General features: G+C 37.7%; 1 protein-coding gene across 4 annotated transcripts; it reads left to right on the top strand.

Moving 5' to 3' along the window:
* Positions 1-1179: 1179 nt before the first annotated feature.
* Positions 1180-15197, top strand: slc39a9 (solute carrier family 39 member 9). Of its 4 annotated transcripts, none has more exons than XM_083886542.1 (7): positions 1180-1294; positions 2034-2181; positions 8078-8233; positions 10361-10426; positions 12994-13079; positions 14101-14235; positions 14916-15197. In XM_083886542.1, exons 1-7 carry the CDS (start codon positions 1199-1201, stop codon positions 15147-15149), a joined length of 921 nt encoding a protein of 306 aa, XP_083742668.1. In that variant the 5' UTR covers positions 1180-1198; the 3' UTR covers positions 15150-15197. The 4 variants fall into 4 exon arrangements, with proteins under 4 accessions (XP_083742668.1, XP_083742667.1, XP_083742669.1 ...); XM_083886541.1 differs by having other exon boundaries at positions 2034-2142; positions 8030-8233; XM_083886543.1 differs by lacking the exon at positions 10361-10426.
* Positions 15198-20032: the final 4835 nt, after the last annotated feature.

Here is a 20032-nt window from a genome sequence, read left to right on the forward strand (position 1 = left end):
GGTTTTAAATAGCAAAATCACGGAACTCGAAAGTATCAGACTTTTAAATTAGGATACTACAATATTTATGGGGGTCCATTTTTTCCAGGTATATTTTATAAGTTAAAACAACACTTGGAACATCTACTTCAAGAGACAGATGCATAGAACAGTCGCAAAAATTATTCAACAACTTGTGTTTGACCTACATAATTTAATCCTCTTGATGTTTGGATGAGAAACAATATAATAAGTAACTTGGCTTCCAGAAGTAATATATATACTCAATATCATATTCATTCATATGCGTTTCCAATAAACAAAAGGTTTACTACAAATTCCCTCAGCTTTCATGGACATCACATTGTTTATGATGGAAAAACGAATGGGACATGATGGATACAAGAAGTTTTTTTTTTTTTTTTTGCAATTCAATAATTTTTATTAATTCATACAGTGTTTCTGGATTTAGTCGTGGTGGATTTCTCTTTCAGACAATTTACATTTATAAAATACGAAACTTTTCATAAATATTTACATTTGAAATAAGATCATATTTAACAGCACAGATAGAAAAACAGTAAAGCTAAAAATGGTATGCAAGAAAATACGGCAATATAGAAAAATATTAAGAATGTCGCGTAACCAGAATATACAGTACACATCATGGGTCGTCATATTTACTTGGTACTAGTAAACGTACATGCGGAGGCTCCGCCCCCTCCAGTTATCGCAGAGACGTGGCAGCAGACGAATGAGACCCGGAAGTACTTCTAAGCTGCACTAAACAAGATGTGTCGTTGGCCGCTCTGTTAGCTGCTAACCTAGTCGGGAAGTTGCACTTCTGTAATTTGACATTTGAATCTTGAAAAAAAATATGCGAGTTATCGGCTCTTTGAGCGCGAGTGTCAACATATTAGGGTCCGTTGGTGTGTGATGTTTGAATGTCGCACAGTTGCCCAGGCAAATTAGCTTAGCCTTGCTAACGCCACTGAGGCCAGAGGCTACAGTGTCTCTGTCTGGTTAACGTGGATGTTTGTTGAATTACTGCCCGCGGTTAACTAACACGGCGCAGGGAATGCTGCCTTACTCGACGAACACGAAAATCAGTCCGTGTTAAAATAGATCAGTCCGTGTTAAAATACTCAACGGTGAAGGCGAAAGCAGGGTTTTGATGGTGCAGTGTAGCAGATTATAAACTGAAAATAAAAGTGCAGTCATGGACGATTTCAGCTCGATTAGCCTGTTGTCTCTTGCCATGTTGGTGGGATGTTACGTGGCCGGGACGATACCTTTAGCAGTCAACTTTTCAGAGGTAAGTCACATGCTCAGCTCTGTACACCTGCTTTGCCACAGCTAGCACTGTTAAGCTAACTTTTCCCATTAGAATAGAAAGATGGAAAGTTATTAGTCAGTGTTCAAATCTTCAATGCGCTCCACGATACACTTTTAGTTTTATGCTTGTATTTAATGCTAATAAAACATGTATTGGCATCAATTTGCATTCGGTAGATGGATGGATACTTAATTGATCTCGTGGGGAATTGTAGGCATCCAGTAGCCATAAAAAGTATACAGACACACAATTAATGTATCAACCATATAAAACAACAGCGACACACCATTTGCACATTAAAACCAACTATGTACAAAACATTCATTAAAAAAGTTAAATAATATTTTTATAGTTACAGTTTTAATACTGATGTGTAACGGACTCCTGAACTGACCTTGAAAGTGTTTGAAAAGTGCTTGAATTTAATTTTGGAAAACATGTATGAACCCCTTATTAACCGTGAGAGCAGATACTGTATGTGTCCACTTCAGGAGTCAGGACAGTTTTAAGTTTTTTTTATCAAGGCTTGCGTTGATCTTATTGTGCTTGAGGTCTTTGATTGTTCTAGGCAGCATTGAAAATTAGGGTCTCCCTCTATTGATTCCTGGGTCTTAAGATTTTGAAATGAAATGAAATGAGAAGCACTGATTACATCATGAGCTCTGTGATCAGTTATCACTTGATGTTCTGGTTAAAACAGTGAGTTCGTTTTCTCCAGGAAAAATTGAAGCTGATCACTGTGCTGGGAGCTGGGCTGCTCTGTGGGACTGCGCTTGCTGTTATCATTCCTGAGGGAGTCCACGCACTTTATGAAGAAATCCTTGAAGGTAGATTTCACCAACAGCGCTTTGCTACAGTCCGGCACAGTGTTTGTCATCTGATGTCTCTCATAACTTCAGTCTACTTCAAAGATTCACTGAAAAGAGAGAAAGTTTACATTACAAGTATTTTTGTGTTTCTCCAGTTTTTGCACACAGCCTATTCTTGTTTAGTGATCTAATTCGATTAGAATGTATTAATTTCACAAATATTTGACTAAAAAGGGCAGCACATTGGTGATGCTTGTAACAAAGACCTTTTTCTACCCAAACGGTAAAGACATTATCCAAATTGTTGCTCATAAATGTTTCGAAATGACAATTGACCCAATTATTGAACCAAACACATTCCCCCAGGATTCTATACTTATATAATATACTAATTCTGCTTTCCAGGTATTTGTTGTTGGATAAAAATAAATGAACTATAGGGAAATTAAAAATTGTCCTGTTTTTTAGTTTGTAAGACTATATTTCAGTTTCAGTTGCTGGAATTATGTGCTGTTTTCCGTATCTGTTTGAGGTTCATGACCTTTACGTTTGAATATTTACAAATCAAACAGACGAAACAGGAACATCAAACAGACCTGCTCAGACCAAGTCGCAATGGAGAAAGTTGAACATTCAAAGGTCAGGTTATAGTTCACTGGAATCAGGCTTTTAGCTAGGATTTTTTTTAAGAGGGTGCCCCCACCCCTTCAAAAAAATTGCGGGACATGTGGAGCTTGTCTAATTTTGGTGTTATGGCTGGGACTGTGTGTACTTGCCTCACTAAAGTCAATGCATTGCAATTATAGAGGGTGCCCCTCATCTGGTGCAGATCTTTTTTTCTGCGCACCGCCCCTGCTGACTGTTCTTCTCTCTCCTGCATTGTGCGCCGCTGTAAGCGGGCTCACCGTATCCCGCGCACAATGGATAATTACTCTATGTGCAGTTTTATCCACATGTCCATATATGACACATACATAATGATGTTTATGACGAGGATCGAGTACAGTCGCGATAAAATACATGGGATCCGAGTAGATCTTAGTAAAACGTGTTGACAGATTCTGAGCACACTTTTCATTGTTTTCACTCCGTGGTCTCAATATTTGTATAGACGCTTTAGTTCTGTAATTAAGGGAATAAAAGATGCATCAGATGAGCTGATCTCTTTAGTTAACTGCTCAAAGAGAGAGAGAGAAGAGAGTTCTGTCGCAGGGATTTCATAATCTGCACTACAGCCAGTTTTGCTTTTGCGCAAATAGACTTTCTAGCATTTAATAGGTGCTGTTCCACTGTGTCCTCCCATCTTGTTGGAATCGTTTTATTGGTCTTCCAAACTGATCTTTTGCGGCCAGCACGCGCCTGTCTATACCCATGCGTCATCACAACATCGTTTCGGTGGTTACCGGGGGAAACGTGAGGAAAACAGCGCGTCTTTTGGGCGTCCTGCCTAAAAGTAGGGCGTCTAATTTCTTATTATTTTCTGCCCGGACGCCCACTAAAAGCCTGACCGGAATTGATGATAGTGTTTGCCTCAAGTTCAACAAGTCTTTTGCTTGTAAAAGTGGAAAATGGGGCTTCCGGTAATGGCGACGAGCTAGACAGCGTTGTTTTTTCTACCCAACACTAAACTTTGAAAACATGTTTACAACCATGTAAAGTGGGTAACATGATTGGCTTTGGCAGTAGACAGAAAATGGTTCGCAACAACCAAAATGAACAGACCAAACTAAGCTAAGGTCCGCAAACTTGACCACGAGAAGAGTGTCATTAAAACATTTGGCAATATATCGGGGTACAAAATTAACACCTCCAAATCCTCCGTTTTATTATGTAAAGGGTATGAAAGGAATAACCCACTGACTTGTGCAAGTCAGTTCAATTCAGTCAATAGCTTTATGTACTTAGGTATTCAAATCACTCACAAAATAGAGGACATTGTTCAAGCCAATTACAATCCTGTTATTGCATCTACTTGTGAATCACTTGAAAGATGGTCAACACTTCCAATCTCCCTATTCGGTACAATCAATATATTGAAGATGAGTATTCAGCCAAAATTATTGTACCTTTTCCAAAATATTCCTTTGCTGCCTCCTCCAAATTTCTTTTCTAGATTCAAGAAACTTTTTTGTAATTTTATTTGGAAAAATAGACCCCCCCCCAGATTTCCCTTCTGTACCTACCGTATGACAAGGGATTTATTATGGTATTACTGGGCTACTATTGGAACAATGAGGTATTATTATCACACAAAAACTTGCCACCATAGAGGGATATTGAGTTTGGCTCTGAAAAGATTCCATTACCTGCATATACCTATATATTCAGATACTTTTAAAAACCTCAAAATGAAAACAACGAATCCTAAAGTGAAGAATATGATTATGTTATGGCATGATTTTAGCCAGCAGGTCTTCCGGTCGTCAAATACATCATTATTACGGTTATATTGTTCTTGTCAATAAAAATGTTACATTTAGGCATGCACCCTCTAAAAAAAATCCTAGCTAAAAGTCTGGTACGATGTATGTACATATCACAAGGAAACTTCTACTCTCTCAAGGTTTGGTCCAATTTGGGGTAATAACCATGTTGTACCAGGAAGAGCTGATGGTGTGTTGAAGTTATGGGCTCATAAAGGAATAAAACAAATTAAGGATATTTACAATCCAGAAGATGATCATCTTAAAACGTTTGAGGACCTAGCAATTATGTATAACATTCCCCGTAAACATCCTTTTAAATATTTACAACTTACAGGTTTTATTAGATTAGAACCAGTCCATTACCATCCCAGCCTTATCTACACTGGAGGAAAATCTAACTAAAAATCGAGATTGAGATTGCTCCAATACAATTGGTTAATGAGAATATTTATTACACCAAAAAAGTGTGTGGGATGTGCGGACGACAAGGGAACATTTATTCATTGTATATGGAAGTGCCCGAGAATAAGTGAATCCTGGAAAGAAGTAAGATAATTCAGGAAATGTTATCAATCCAATTAATAATAGAACCTAAACTTTTTATTCTCGGCATCCACCCAAGGAACCATGGTTTAAGTAGTGAAAAATTTTCATAAACGTGCCTGTTACAGGCCAAACGATTGATAGTGATAACATATCATTACAGTTCATGTAGTACATGCTGAGGATTAGGAATAGGAAATGCATTGTAATATACCTAACCCTTGTATTTTAACCCTTAAGGCCTGAAACGCCTAAAATGCCTGTCAAACCTATGAGTGATTTCTAGGGCTGTAACGATATGCGTATCGAAATCGAAATTGCGATACTCGGAGCCACGAACCTGTCTCGTGGCATGAGAAAACAGAATCGCGAAACGCCCTTTCTAACTCCCAGTTATTTTTCCAGTCAGCCACATGATATGAGCTGTAGCTGAGCTACAAACTTATTTTTATTAGGGGTGTCAAATTATCACATTAATTGTGATTAATTAATTACAGTCATCGTTAACGCACCAATGGATCAAACCTGCAGGAGTAAAAAAAAAAACATTGGAGAATTCACAGATTCTAACAGTGCCATTTTAATCACTCCACGAACAAGGTTCATGGATCCAGCCCCAAAATAAGCGCAAAACAACAACTGACTTTCATGAAATACAAGCGGAAATGTTGTCTTACCTTTGCTGTTTATCAAAACAAGTTATTTCCACCGTAACAAAACTGCATCTCATGAAGAACTACACTTCCCAGCATGCTTTGGGGACAATCCCAGTCTGATTGATCATTTACTTTGTATTTTTCAACAGTATTATTTTGACACAGAAAAGAGAGAAATCTGTGGTTATTTATTTATGTTCAAATCTGTTCAGTGTTCCAAAATATTTGTTATGAAATGTTACATTAAATTGTTATATAAGTAAATGTTGTTTAAATAAAATGTTTTTTATAAAATCTGGAATGTATTGAACCGTGGGTCAAAAATCGTGAGACAAATCAAATCGTGAGTTTGTGTATCGTTGCAGCCCTAGTGATTTCAGAAAGGACCTCTAAAACCTGAGGTTCAATGCCTACTAAATGACTGATTTCTCAGCCTCTGTAGCAGATGGGAACACAATTCAAAAGCATTTGAGAGCTTACACCTGTGGCTTTCCTGGGAGTTTATTTAGATACACCGTCTCAAAAAAAATGTAAAGTGAATAACTATTTTCAATTTAAAAAACAGTAAGAAAATAAAGTAATATCAACTTATGTCACTGCCTTGATTTATTCCTGAAGAACAAGCATGTAATGACTGTAACAGTCTGCTTCACATGTGACGGTGATAGTGCTTACAGCACTGTGGCATCTGCAGGTAAATCCACTTTCACCCCTGGTGTGCAGTTGAAAACACTCTGTAGATTATGGTGGTAATTCTCCATCTTCAGTCACTTTCAAAACATTCAAACTCATCATCTTTATCACCAACCTCGTCGTCTTCAAAATAAAATATGTCGTAACCATAAATCCCGTAACTGTTCAAGTTATCAGCAATGATGTCATTGAAGCCGAGAAACTCCTCAAAATCTCTGCCTTCATAAATCTCTTCACTGTCAAAGTCCTCCATGTTTGCTGGAAGAAATTTCAAAACAATGTCACGAGAAACCCTTATATCCCCCGAAAATTGACGTATGGTAGAATTATGAGCTGCGCTCCCGGCTCTAATGGTAGAAATGCGCCAATGCTTTCTTTTCATCTCTCTCTTTTTTTTTTTTTTACTTTAATTATATTTATTTAATTTTGGCAGATATAATTATCATTACTCTGTGTAGTTGTCTATGTATATATGTATGTATGTATGTATGTGTATATATGTATGTGTGTATATGTATGTGTGTATATATATATATATATATATATATATATGTATATATGTATGTGTGTATATGTATATATGTATGTGTATATATATATATATATATATATATACATATGTATGTGTGTGTGTATCTATATATATATATATATATAGATACACACGCACTGTATATATACATGCATACCTATATTTATTAATTTATATATATGTGCATAGATATATACATATCTATACATATATGTGTATATATACATACATATATTTATAATTATTATTATATTAATTAGAGCGCTTTTCTAGACACCCAAAGCGCTTTACAAATTACCCATTATTAATTAACACATTCTCACTGGTGGTGGTAAGCTACGTGTACCCACAGCTGCTCTGGAGCAGACTGACGGAAGCGTGGCTGCCAATGTGCGCCAAACGGCTCCTCTGACCACGACTATCATTCATACATACATTCATCGCATATTTTTTCAAAACTGTGGGAGGAAGCCGGGGAACCCTGAGAAAACCCATGCACACACGGGGAGAACATGCAAACTCCTTGCAGAAAGGCTCTTGTGTATATATATATATAATTTATATATATATGTTTTCACTTTTTATTTAATTTCTATTATGTCTGAGTTTTTGTTTGTTTTTTTCTTTTATTTCTCTCTCATAAAATGGAAAACTCAATAAACAAATATTTCGGGAAAAAAAGTGGTAAGATGCTAAAGTGCATCACATTCAGATGGAGAAATGCATAGCCTTAGCAGGAACCTACGATGAGTCGGTTAGATTATGCAAATGTAATAATAATAATAACAAATAATAATTGCATTCTAATATTATTCAGTACTTCAAGGATAATGCTGCTTTAGTACTCCAAATTAGACATTGAGAAGTTGAGTACCACCGTTTGACTTCTTCCTCTGTTGCACAACAAACTTTGTTCCACAAATGTTCCAGTACATTAATCACATCACATTAATCAAAGGGGAACACTACATTTGTCTATAAGTGTCTCTGTTACAAATAACGGTGCATTTTTTTTTTTATCATTTAACAGTTTTTCTCCTCACGTGTGCCTGCAGGTGCACATCCCAGCCACGGTCAGGTCGGCTCGGTGGAAGCGCCTGAAGTAAAGGTTGATGGAGATGCTGCTCTCAGTCACAGCTTGAAACACGAACACAGTCACGAACAGCTTCATGCCTGCATTGGAGTCTCTCTGGTCCTGGGCTTCGTCTTCATGCTGCTGGTGGACCAGATCGGCAGTTCTCATGTGCACAGCACTGAAGGTGACTTGCACAAAAGGCAGCAAATGCAACAGCATAAAATTAAATATATTTTTGAACTTTTATTTAACCCTTTAAACCCAAAGGGGACCCAGAGAAGCTCTTAATAAACACAGTGTGAAATAATGCACATCAAATTTAACAATGGAATATGGGCTCAGCAAAGACTCCACGGATTCTGAAGTAGAGCACTTTACACCAGAGCACCAGAGAGCTAAAAGCCAAAGAATAAAGACAACTGAAATGCTTCGTAGAACGATTGTTGTAAAGTTTCTTACCTTTGATGTTTCTCCATGAAAACTTGATTTTACTCCTAAACAAAAACTAAATTGGGTCAGACTGAGGACTTGTTACACTCAAATCATACTGGGCGTCTCTAATGGACATTAGGGGGAAGGATTAGAGGTCAGATTGAATTCTCAAATAAGCCATAAACCATAAACGCATATAGTGGTATAAAAATGAAATGAGTAGTTTTGTTCATGAGTAAATATTGAGAATCAGTGCTGAAAGCATGGATATCGTAAGTAAACACCACCTCGCCAGTCTGGCAGTTTTTTTGTTACTTAAAATCCGACAACAGTCTTGCCTACAAATTACGCCAGTCGACTATACCCACCAAGAGCTTATTACTTAGTATCAGCAAACTTATTCTACCATCATCGGCGCTCCATGTGGAGAAATGCAGCCTGCCCTGTTGAGGTACTCTGCAACAGTGCTGTATGATTAAAAACTCTAAATGTTACAAAGACATAACTGACTGAGGCAGTGGCTTATCACAGAGTCAAGGACATGCTTCCAGTCAGCATAGTTAGGGTTTAATAATATCATGAACATGCTTGACATTACCATTTTGAATAAGAGGAAAGTTAATAAGTTTAGAATAAAAGTGTGAAAGTAATTAACATTTTTTTTTAACTTTAAGGTCATGAAAAATTATCAATAATTACCAATCAAAATACTTATATCGTGATATACTTTTCAGCAATATATTTTTGTTCACTACAGCACTAGTATTGAGTACTAGGGCTACAACAATTAACCGATCAAATGATGAATTACTTTAAACTTTTTTGTTATCAACGTCTCTTGACGTGAAATCCCTGATTTTTTTTGTACCAGATCCGATTTTCCATTGGAATCACTTTTTTTTCCTTTCTTTTTTTAAATGAACTACTTAAGACAAAATAATTATTCATATGGGGTACTATGTGCAAATGAATGACGTTTTACACACACACACACACACACACACACACACACACACACACACACACACACACACACACACACACACACACACACACACACACACACACACACACACACACACACACACACACACACACACACTAGTGACTTGTAAAGCAGTTGTTTTCAGTGTCGGTTAATTAAAAATGTTTGTTCCGTATGTCCTCCATGATTGGAGCACAGTCTCTGGACTGAAATACAGCGGCTGTGGACCGTCTCCTCCGTTAAATATTGAGATTTAGACATTTCCCTCATAATTCTCGTTTTTTAGGATAATAACATATATTTAACTGATTTACATATCAATACTGTTCGTTTGATCCTTGTGTCGCAGGTCTCTGGAGCACAGACTGATAGTCACATACAGCGACAGGGTTTATGCAGATCGCTGATTTAAAATTGATTAATCGCCCAGCCCTACTTGCAGCCCTAGTCCACAGCCTCAGAACTGTTATGTTTAAGTGCAAGTGGATGTCAATTGGTGGAACATTTGTGTAAGACTGAAATCTGTTTGACTCTCTTATAAAGATACCGAGAGTCAAATACTGTCAGTGCTGTTTTTGAGACCGCTAATGCTGTACAAACAGTTTAAATCGAGGGCTCTTTGACATCACACAGTTCTCACTCAGTGGGGAGATCATCATCAGAACAGTACGAATAGTGATAATTGCTCTGAGAGACATATTAAAACAGTTAATGTATGGTGTTTATTTCTATGTCTGTTGTTGCGTCTGGTTCTGTCAAATAGTTCTTCATGTTAAATAATATAATAAGAATATTGTAAATGTTTTTGCCTTACTATGTACAGTGCCTTGAGATAATGTACATATGATGTGATTCGCCATACAAATAAAATGGAATTGTTTTTGTCTGGTTTAGATCCAGAATCGGCGAGAGCCTCTTCAAAAATCACCACCACCCTGGGTTTGGTGGTTCACGCTGCAGGTACTCACTCACTTACTTACTGACCAGCGACTCTTTTCTGTCAGTGTTTCTACCATTTCTACACGCTACTGAGCGAACGGGACATCCTGCGTGTCTCTGATGGGCCAGTACTAGTCGGCCAATCACAGGCAGAGTAGGGCGGGCCATCATTGAATAGCGACGTGGACCAATGTACCATGGCTTTAAACGGCATAAGGTTGACGCCGAAAACCGGGCTTTTAATCCGGAATGGACCGAGGTGTTCATGTTCATCCTTCCATTAGGAAGCTCGATACCGCTGTGGTTAAAAGTGGGAATGTGAAACGCCTCTACGAAACCAAGCATATAAGTACATTTGATAAAAGTTACCCACTAAATTTGGCAGTTAGGCTCTAAAGAATAAGTGATCCTAACGCCAATTATGATTGGTCAAAGAGGATTTTAACATTCATTTACTGACCAACAATTTTTTCAGTTTAAATATGCTTTTTATATAGTAGAACATAACCTGAAGGAATAGATAGGGTGGTGGACCAAGTCCTCTGGGTAGAAATACTGACAATGGACAATACTGTCTGCTGAAGTCGCTTTGGACAAAAGCATCTGCTAAATGCCCTAAATGTAAATGAATTAGCATATGCTCACTACTTATCATACTAAAAGAAAGACATGCGTGGGTATGCATGTCTTTCTTTCCATCCACACCCCACATTCAGAAACATTAACACCTTTCCCAGAACTGATTTGTCTGTTGATATCCTCTTGTGGACAAAGACATGGGATTTTAGCTCAGTCTGATCAAATTAACTATATTTATTTTAGAGATAAAACTTTTAAATCAGTCAAATTTGACCAGAACACAACACAGGGGTATAATGTATATAATGTATAATGTTTATGTATAAAGAAAATCCTCTGTTTCAGGCAGTGGTGTTGTGTAGGGAATACAACCTGTTTGTGTCCACTGTAACAAGCCTGCTATTTTTGCTACCACCAAGACCCAGTGTTGTAAAATTACAACAAATATGTAACAAGCTCTAGAGGACATTTGATGCATCTATTCCACAATAACTAAATATGTACATGCTCTAGACATTGCAATAACAAACAAAGAAAAACTATAAAACTGACTATGTAAATGTGGTTTAAAAAAAACAAACAGATAAACTGTAACAAATTGTTTTTTTGGGATGGCTAAAGGTAACGTAATTTAACAACAGCGGGTCTTACAGGGATATATAAATATGTACAGGTCCATAAATATTGGGACATCAACACAATTCTCTTCTTTTTGACTCTATACACCACTACAGTGGATTTGAAATGAAACAAAAATGTGTCTTTTACTGCACACTTTCAGCTTTAATTTGAGGGTATTTACATCCGAATCAGGTGAACGCTGGTGTGGGAATTACAACACTTTCTATATGTGCCTACCACTTTTTAGGGGACCAAAAGTAATGGGACAATTGACTGAAAAGCTATTTCATGGACAGGTGTGGGCTATTCCATCATTGTGTCATCTTCAATGAAGCAGGTAAAAGTTCTGGAGTTGATTCCAGGAGTGACATTTGCATTTGGAATCTGTTGCGGTTAACTCTCAATATAAGATTCAAGGAGCTGTCACTGTCGGTGAAGAAGCCATCATTAGGCGATAAAATGTTTTGCCAAACAACGCCTAAAAAAGCCATTATAATTCTGTAAGAACATCCTCTGGACAAATGAGACCAAGATCAACTTGTACCACAGTGATGGGAAGAGAAGAGTGTGGAGAAGGAAAGGAACTGCTGATGATCCACAACATACCACCTCATCAGTGAAGCATGGTGGTGGTAGTGTCATGGCGTGGACATGTATGGCTGCCAATGGAACTGGTTCCCTTGTATTTATTGATGATGTAACTGCTGACAAAAGCAGCAGGATGAATTCTGAAGTGTTTCCAGCAATATTATCTGCTCATATTCAGCCAAATGCTTCAGAACTCATTGGACGGTGCTTCACAGTGCAGATGGACAATGACCCAAAGCAAACTGCAAAAGCAACCAAAGAGTTTTTTTAAGGCAAATAAGTGGAATCTTATGCAATGGCCAAGTCAATCACCTGACCTGAATCTGATTGAGCATGCATTTCACTTGGTGAAGACCAAACTGAAGGGAAAATGCCCCAAGCACAAGCAGGAACTGAAGAGCGTCACAGTAGAGGCCTGACAGAGCATCACCAGGGATAAAAACCAGTGTCTGGTGATGTCTATGCCTTCCAGACTTCAGGCTGGAATTGACTGCAAAGGATTTGCACCCAACTATTAAACAATGAAAGTTGGATTTATGATTGTTAAGTTTGTCCCATGTCTTTTGGTCCCCTAAAAAGTGGGAGGCACATATAGAAAGTGTTGTAATTCCTACACCTTTCACCTGTTTTGGATGTAAATAACCTCAAATTAAAGCTGAAAGTGTGCAGTTAAAGCATATCTTCTCCCTTTCATTTCACTGTTCATTGTGTGTGTACAGTGAACAGTTTTTTGCTTTTAAACTGTATTAATCAGTTCTTCTTTTCTTATGTGCTAATTTAATTATTATGTTTGTCTCCAGCTGATGGAGTGGCACTGGGAGCTGCGGCTTCGACCTCTCAGACCAGCGTTCAGCTCATTGTTTTTGTAGCGATCATGCTCCATAAGGTAACAACAGTTCATTTTCCATCTGTAGCTACACTTATGTTCATTTTCATATCCACTTATCTATCTTAAATATACTTCATTCAATAATTGTTGTCTGTGATGTCAGTCTCTTCTGTTTATGACTGCATATTCTCGGACAAACACTTGTTGTTTTAAAGAGATTAAGACTGAAGAGGGAGTTTCAGGTGTGACAGTGTTAACTGTTTTACGTGACTTAAAGGTCAGGAAAAGGCTCTAAATGGAATTAAGATTAGGGCTGCAATGAGTAACTTGATTACAAAAATTCATCCAGCTAAAAACTCTGCCTCAAGTATTCGTTTAGTTCTCGCACATTATGCAGCCCGTTCAGTGCAGGGATCATTGTTCCACAAGGACGCAGACGCACCCGGATTTCAGACGGAGAATGAAACAGCCCGTTAAAGGCAGAAAATGTCCTAAGTGTGGGACCATTTCACGCTTAAACAAGAAGCCAACAAGGTGCAGTGTAACCACTGCAAACAGCTGGCGTACCACAACAGCACGTCCTCGATGATTCAGCATCTGAGCCGAAAGCATCCAGTTGCTAATGCTAACACCGGCACACGCTAACTTAAACATGTTCGCTGATTTAATGTAGTTTACTGGAGGGTACTGTATTTGTAACGATGTTGTGACTCGTGATACGATTTGACTAGATATGATGTTAAGTTACACACACACACACACTAATCTTGTCTCTCTCACGCATGTGTGCAAACACAAACACACACATCTGTTAGGTTACACCAAAGCTGTGTCATTTCCATTATGCATTATTTGATTTAACACAAAATTATTTAATTTCTTTTGAGAAAAAAAAACTTTTCTATCTTTATCCCATTACTCGATTAATAGAGGAATAATTGGTAGAATACTCGATTACAAAAATGTTAGATAGCTGCAGCCCTAATTAAGATCCAATGTTTTGTCTAAAAGTCCTAACCAGCCAGGACAGTGTACAGTGTGTACTCGAACCTGACCAAATCTGTTGTGTTGTCTGCAGGCACCAGCGGCCTTTGGCTTGGTATCTTTCCTGATGCATGCTGGTCTTGAAAGGAACCGCATCCGCAAGCATCTCCTGGTTTTCGCCCTGGCAGCACCTGTCCTCGCCATGCTCACATTTTTAGGTCTTAGTCAGGTAATTAAATCATGAAACCATGAATTTATAATTTATATTGGGGCTTTAAATTAACTTGTGAAAGCTAAATGGTTTAATAATGCTGTGAATCTCTTCCTTATCAGATGGTGTCAGCTCATGCCATTATTTTTGTGACATGACATATTTGACCACGTGCACCAACACTTTGGTTTCACACGTTTTTCAGCTCTTCTCACACACAAAAGTGGTCACTCGACTCAACACAGCACTGTTACAAATGTGCCGTACTGTTGTCACATAAGTGGCAACATTTAAAAACAATAATAACAAATTATAACCACTTTTGTATCACTGTAGAGTTTTGTGTGCGCACAGAGGGGAAAGTGTTGAAAGCACGACCGAGTACAACATTAAGTATGTCCTACAAATATTTGTTTTGTACCTGTGTGCCATACATACAAGCATAACACCATATTAGCTGAGGAGGAGGTCTCAAATCTGTCAATAAGCAGAGCTTGATGACAAGCTGACCATTTGAATCAGGTGTGTTGGATGTATGCAGGGCAACATCTAAAACATGCAGGGCAGTGTTCCCTGAGGACCAGGGTTGGGAAACTTATCACAGTTGGGCTGTGATCAGATTGTTGACGGCAGATGTTGATTCTAGGTCTGAGTGCAGTGGAAGTAATTTTTGTATTGTTTGTGTTTCTCTCTCTCAGAGCAGCAAAGAGGCCCTGTCAAACATCAACGCCACAGGTGTCGCCATGCTCTTTTCCGCCGGCACCTTCCTCTACGTGGCCACCGTTCACGTCCTCCCTGAGGTCGGTGGTGGTGGCCACAGCCATGCCCCCACAGGAGGGAACGGAGGGAAAGGACTGAGCAAGGTGGAGGTGGGAGCTCTGGTGCTGGGCTGCCTCATTCCCCTGGTGCTGTCTGTCGGTCACCACCATTAGACCCTGGACTCTGTGCGGAGTCCAGACAAGTGTACAGGGGAACGAAGCAGGCACAAAGACTTAAAAAAAACAATGTGGATATAAATGTCTTATTGTCTTTGTCTGCTGACGGACCTGATGGACCAGATTGGTGCTTGCTGCAGGAGAATCTCATGACTCCAGTGAATGAATAACTTGAGGGAAATCAGTAATTGCAGTGAAAACAAAGGCACACAACAAAAACAACATTGTTTTATCTTTTTTTTCATAGGTTTGCGTCCTTTAATGCCACCAGCTATGTGGGTCTTTTCTCTGCCATAGGATATGGCTAACTCACTTTATTTACGCGACTGTGCAGTTTTCAGTGTTGCATCATCGTGCTTGTTCAAAATCAAGAAACAACCCTGTTTTCAGTACAGTGATGTTCTCCTCGATGGCTGTTGCACAGTGAGATTTAGATTTAGTCTTGATTAAGCTTGTGATGTTGAGAAAGCAAACTTTTTATAACGTGTATAAACTGTACAGGTCTCTTGGCAACAATCTAGACTGATGTTGAGCTCGTTTTTCAAGTGCCATATTAACATGTTTGAAGCAGACCCTCAGATGAAACGGCACTGTAGAGACGTTACAGTTTGTAAAAGTGGTTTCTCTGTCTGACGGGACGATGGGCTGTGATGAATATTCGCGTGTTTCTGTTAATCCACCCGTTTGTCCTGTTACTGGGTCAGAACAAAACACAAACAATGCCAGTATCACAATGTGATCTGTTGCTTTAATTTAAACCTGTTTCTTGGTGTGGTAATTTCTGTTTGGTTTTCCATAGAGAATAATTATTCTAATAAGAACTAGCAGGAAAAACTGTCTAGAGTATGACCATGTTCTTAAACTTAATTCAAGGTGGAGGGTCGTCTCAAGAGAACCTGAATGAATAACTTTGCTCATCAACATTATAATCTTGTGGGGACCATTGGCTCAGGACGACGGATGCAGTTACTTACTTGTTTGTGTTGGTTTTAGGTCAATTTGCTCTGAAATAATTACAGCTTAGCAATGAATGTAAAAACAGGAGCCCAGCTGAGTCTGAAATAGTGCAAACCTCCATCATTTATGTCATTCACATGAATACCCAATCAAAGGTCCAGTATGTAAAACAAACTAAAAAAAAAAAACATTTATGACATCGAGTGGTGGGACTTGAGTTTAAAATAAATTTGGGACTCCCTTTCTAGAAGTGCATCAGGGAACTATGGTGGCCTTGAAGACCTGAAGGCCATCATACTTGTTCTCGTCAATTACACATAGCTGAAACTAAACCAGGTCGTATTCACACCTAATGGTCCGCTAGACTCGATATGATTGGGGACTCTGTTCAATTGGGGGTTGCAACATTTAGCTGGTCCGAGTTGCTTTCACAATGCACTTTAGTGAAACGAACTAACCCTTTTGAATAACGTATTCCCCTCCTCGTCTGAGGTGGTGCTGCACCAAGAATTACTGAAGGAGAAGACAAGACAACGATTAACAAGAAAACGCGCTTATCTGTTGTTAGTTTTATGTGAACATACGACACATGTACACTGCAACAATGGGCCATTTCTCCCAGCTATTGTTCTGTGTGCCTATGTTTTGGTTGTTTACCCTGCTTTGTACCCACAATGCCCTGCGTTGTAGTTCACTTCCTGCATTTGATTCGCTTGAAGCGAACCAAGACCTGTGTTTTAGGCCTTACCAAGCCTAAAACGAACTAGGATTCCAATTAGAAGGGCTGGTGTGAATACAACATCAATCACCAACTGTTTTGATAACTGATTTAATCAAAAGGTTTTTTTTAATAAAATAAGTTTCTCTTATTTTTCAGCTTCTGAAACATGAATATTTTCAGGTTTCTTTGCTCCAAATAACAAAGAAATCATTAAAACTGAATCATTTTGGTTTGTGGACAAACAAGACATTTAAGAACTGTCAGCATTTCAAGGTTTGAGAAACACTGATCGACATTTTTTTTTGTAACATTTTCTGACATTTCATGGACCAAATGACAAATTTTGTCTGTTCTGACTGCTGTAGAAAGAAACATGACGGCACAAGATGGCCGCCTCCTCAAAACGGGGCTGAATAATTTGGGGAAAACATGTATTTGTGGATATTGTGATTGCGATGTGATTTTTTTTTTCCAGTCCTGCTTCAATTCAGTGTCTTCTGTACAGCAGATTTATTAGAAATAATCGATCATTCCCACACCTAGAGTAGTCAAAACAATAATACAAAGACTGAAATGTAAGGATAAGAATAGTTTCCCCAACATGAAAACGGAAGAGTCTAATTTCTGCCTTATTGTACTTTCTACAAAAGTACATAAAAGCTTTATTGTAAGGCTACAAAACCCAAGGAAAGTAGTATTCAATATCTGCTTGTAAACCCTTCTCAATTTTTCACTGGACCTTTAAATCTTTAACCAGTTGATGCATTAAAATCTCAGCAAGCTGCTCCATCTTCTGTTAGGACATGTGATTATGGTGAGTGTAACAGTGAGTCACTGTTCCTGCTCATATTTATGTATATGTAACATGTACAGTAACAGCATCATGATTTCTGTGAGGTAGAACTGTTTACTCACAAATTCAGTCTTCTTTTTTGTTAATCATTATTTTATTCATGTAGACACCAGAGGCAACAGACTGTCTGACTTATGTGTACATTCGATTTATTAATATCGGTTAATTCCAGTTTCTGTGACGAGAGAAAACGAAGCGTGGGCTGTGGTCGGCAGAAAGAGGGCGGAGTCACATGCAGACCAGCAGCTGAGTGACTCTTATTTCTTAATTAGATGAAATAGGCAAAAATCTCTGGTGTTATCAGATGATGCATTGTGTGCAGTTTTATTGACCTGGCTGAGAATGTGTTTTTAATTTATATATGAAAAAAAAGTATAAAGTTGGTCAACTCTCAATACATGAGCAGGAATCCTTCATTTTTTTTATTTAAAAAAAAAAGATTTCTAATTAACATTCTTCTGCTCTCGTGTGTGACTGCAGGACTAACCAAACAGGATTTGTTTGTGAACATGCCTTTTAAGCCCCTCTAATCATCTTTTTAACTCTAAAAGGTAAAATATTCACAGCTAAATAATGACTTTACCTTTCCATTACCATGTATCCAAAGCCTTTTTAAAGGCTTGAAGAATTAGGTGTTGTAATATTACGGTTGCACCTGTGACCACGCCCACCAGTGATGTCACAGGCCTGCATGTGTTTACCTGCACATCATTGCAGCTCAGTGAGAATTTTAAATGACTCATGTGGCAGAACCAGGGTTTTCAGTGGATGTTAAAATGACTTAATCTGTACAGATAAATAAGTGAATTGTTGACTAATCTGAAAAGTGTCATCACCAGATTGAAATTAACTGTTTTACTGTAAGAGTACAGTCACGTTGCGAGACCTAAATAATGTTCTTAATGTTAGTTTTTCACTGGTTTAAATGTGTGCATTCAAAGAAGTGTACAGTCAATCTACTGGACTGTGATTGGCCAAACACAGATAACATCTTCACATAGAAATGTTCCTGCACTTAAAGGTACAGTGTGTAAAATGTGTGCTTCATGTCACAGCTGAATTTCCCAAGTGTGTTGTTAAGGTGTTAAGTTTGTCTATTGTGGGCTACTGTAAAACCATGGTGGTCTGAAATGACAGCCTCTGTAGAGCGGATCATTCTGGGCTAATAAAATAAAACAATTTTATGAAATCAGATGATTGTATACTGTATATAAAAAATATATATTGTATGTATGAAAACATTTGGTATAATTATTTTTAAATTCTGCCAAAGAGAAATAATTGCACCTACATTTTACACACTAGACCTTTAAAAGTAAAATCTGTCTGGACTAAACAATGAAAATATTTTTATTCTTAATATTTAAACCATTTTAATAACACCTTGGACAAACACGTATGTACACGTGAATCGTTTAAGCTGCAGGTGGAAGTTTCATTGGGACTTTATTTTGACACATTAACAGGAAGTGATGCTGTTTGGAGGTTTTCACTCTGAATCAGGACAGTTTGTGGATCAGCTTCATTCTTTATTACAGCTCAAGTTTTGGTTGATGGTGTGTTTGTTTTGTTTCTGCCATTCCACAACAGGTCTGCCTTATTTTCATGTTTTCGATTGTGAAAGTCAGTTGTAAAGCGATGTTTTATGACTAAACTAAATTAAAGATTTTTTTTAAACTGGTGATGAAGATGCTGATTAAAACGTGTTAATGGGTTGTTTACTTTGCAGCAGTTAAGTGACACGTCTATAACAAATCATTTTTAAAACAAAAACATTACATCTTTATAATATTGTGACAAATTAAACATGTTTGGTTTTTTATGATGCAGTTCAGTCTGTCAAAATAAAGTTAATAAGTTTTCTTTTTTTTAACCAACATATTGGAACTTTCCTCTTAAATGATAAGATTATTCCACAGACCTGTCTGCCTCTGACAGGATGTTTCTTCTCATGTGAACAGAAACAGAAGTCGACATTCTTATGCATTCTCATGTTGAGGTCTTTATTATATTTTTGCTGATCAAAATGTGTTGACTTTTATTTTTACTTTGTTTTTTTTTGTTTTATTAGCAGCTCATTTTATCAAAAAGATAAAAGAATTGTATTTTTTAAAACTTAATATTGTAAAATATCTCTCGTTTGAATGTTAAAAACATCCTGACTGGATATTTATTTCCATGCTAACTGTAAGAAGTGTCTCTGTTCTGTGCTGTTAATATCTTTATAATTCATTGAACATTTAAATGTTTTATTTATATTGTCTGATTTGCAGCAGGTCCTATGTGCCTCAACTTCACTTAAAGTGCTGTTTTGACGCATTTAATGTTTATTGGTTCATGTTTTTAACA

Source organism: Microchirus variegatus, assembly GCF_963457635.1.
Source record: "Microchirus variegatus genome assembly, chromosome: 3".
NCBI lineage: Eukaryota > Metazoa > Chordata > Actinopteri > Pleuronectiformes > Soleidae > Microchirus > Microchirus variegatus.

Coding starts and splice junctions, on each gene's coding strand:
- slc39a9 (XM_083886541.1), top strand. CDS start 1,199: ATGGACGATTTCAGCTCGATTAGCCTGTTGTCTCTTGCCATGTTGGTG. Junction 2,143..8,029: donor TTATGAAGAAATCCTTGAAG/GTAGATTTCACC, acceptor GTGTGCCTGCAG/GTGCACATCCCAGCCACGGT. Junction 10,427..12,993: donor TTTGGTGGTTCACGCTGCAG/GTACTCACTCAC, acceptor GTTTGTCTCCAG/CTGATGGAGTGGCACTGGGA.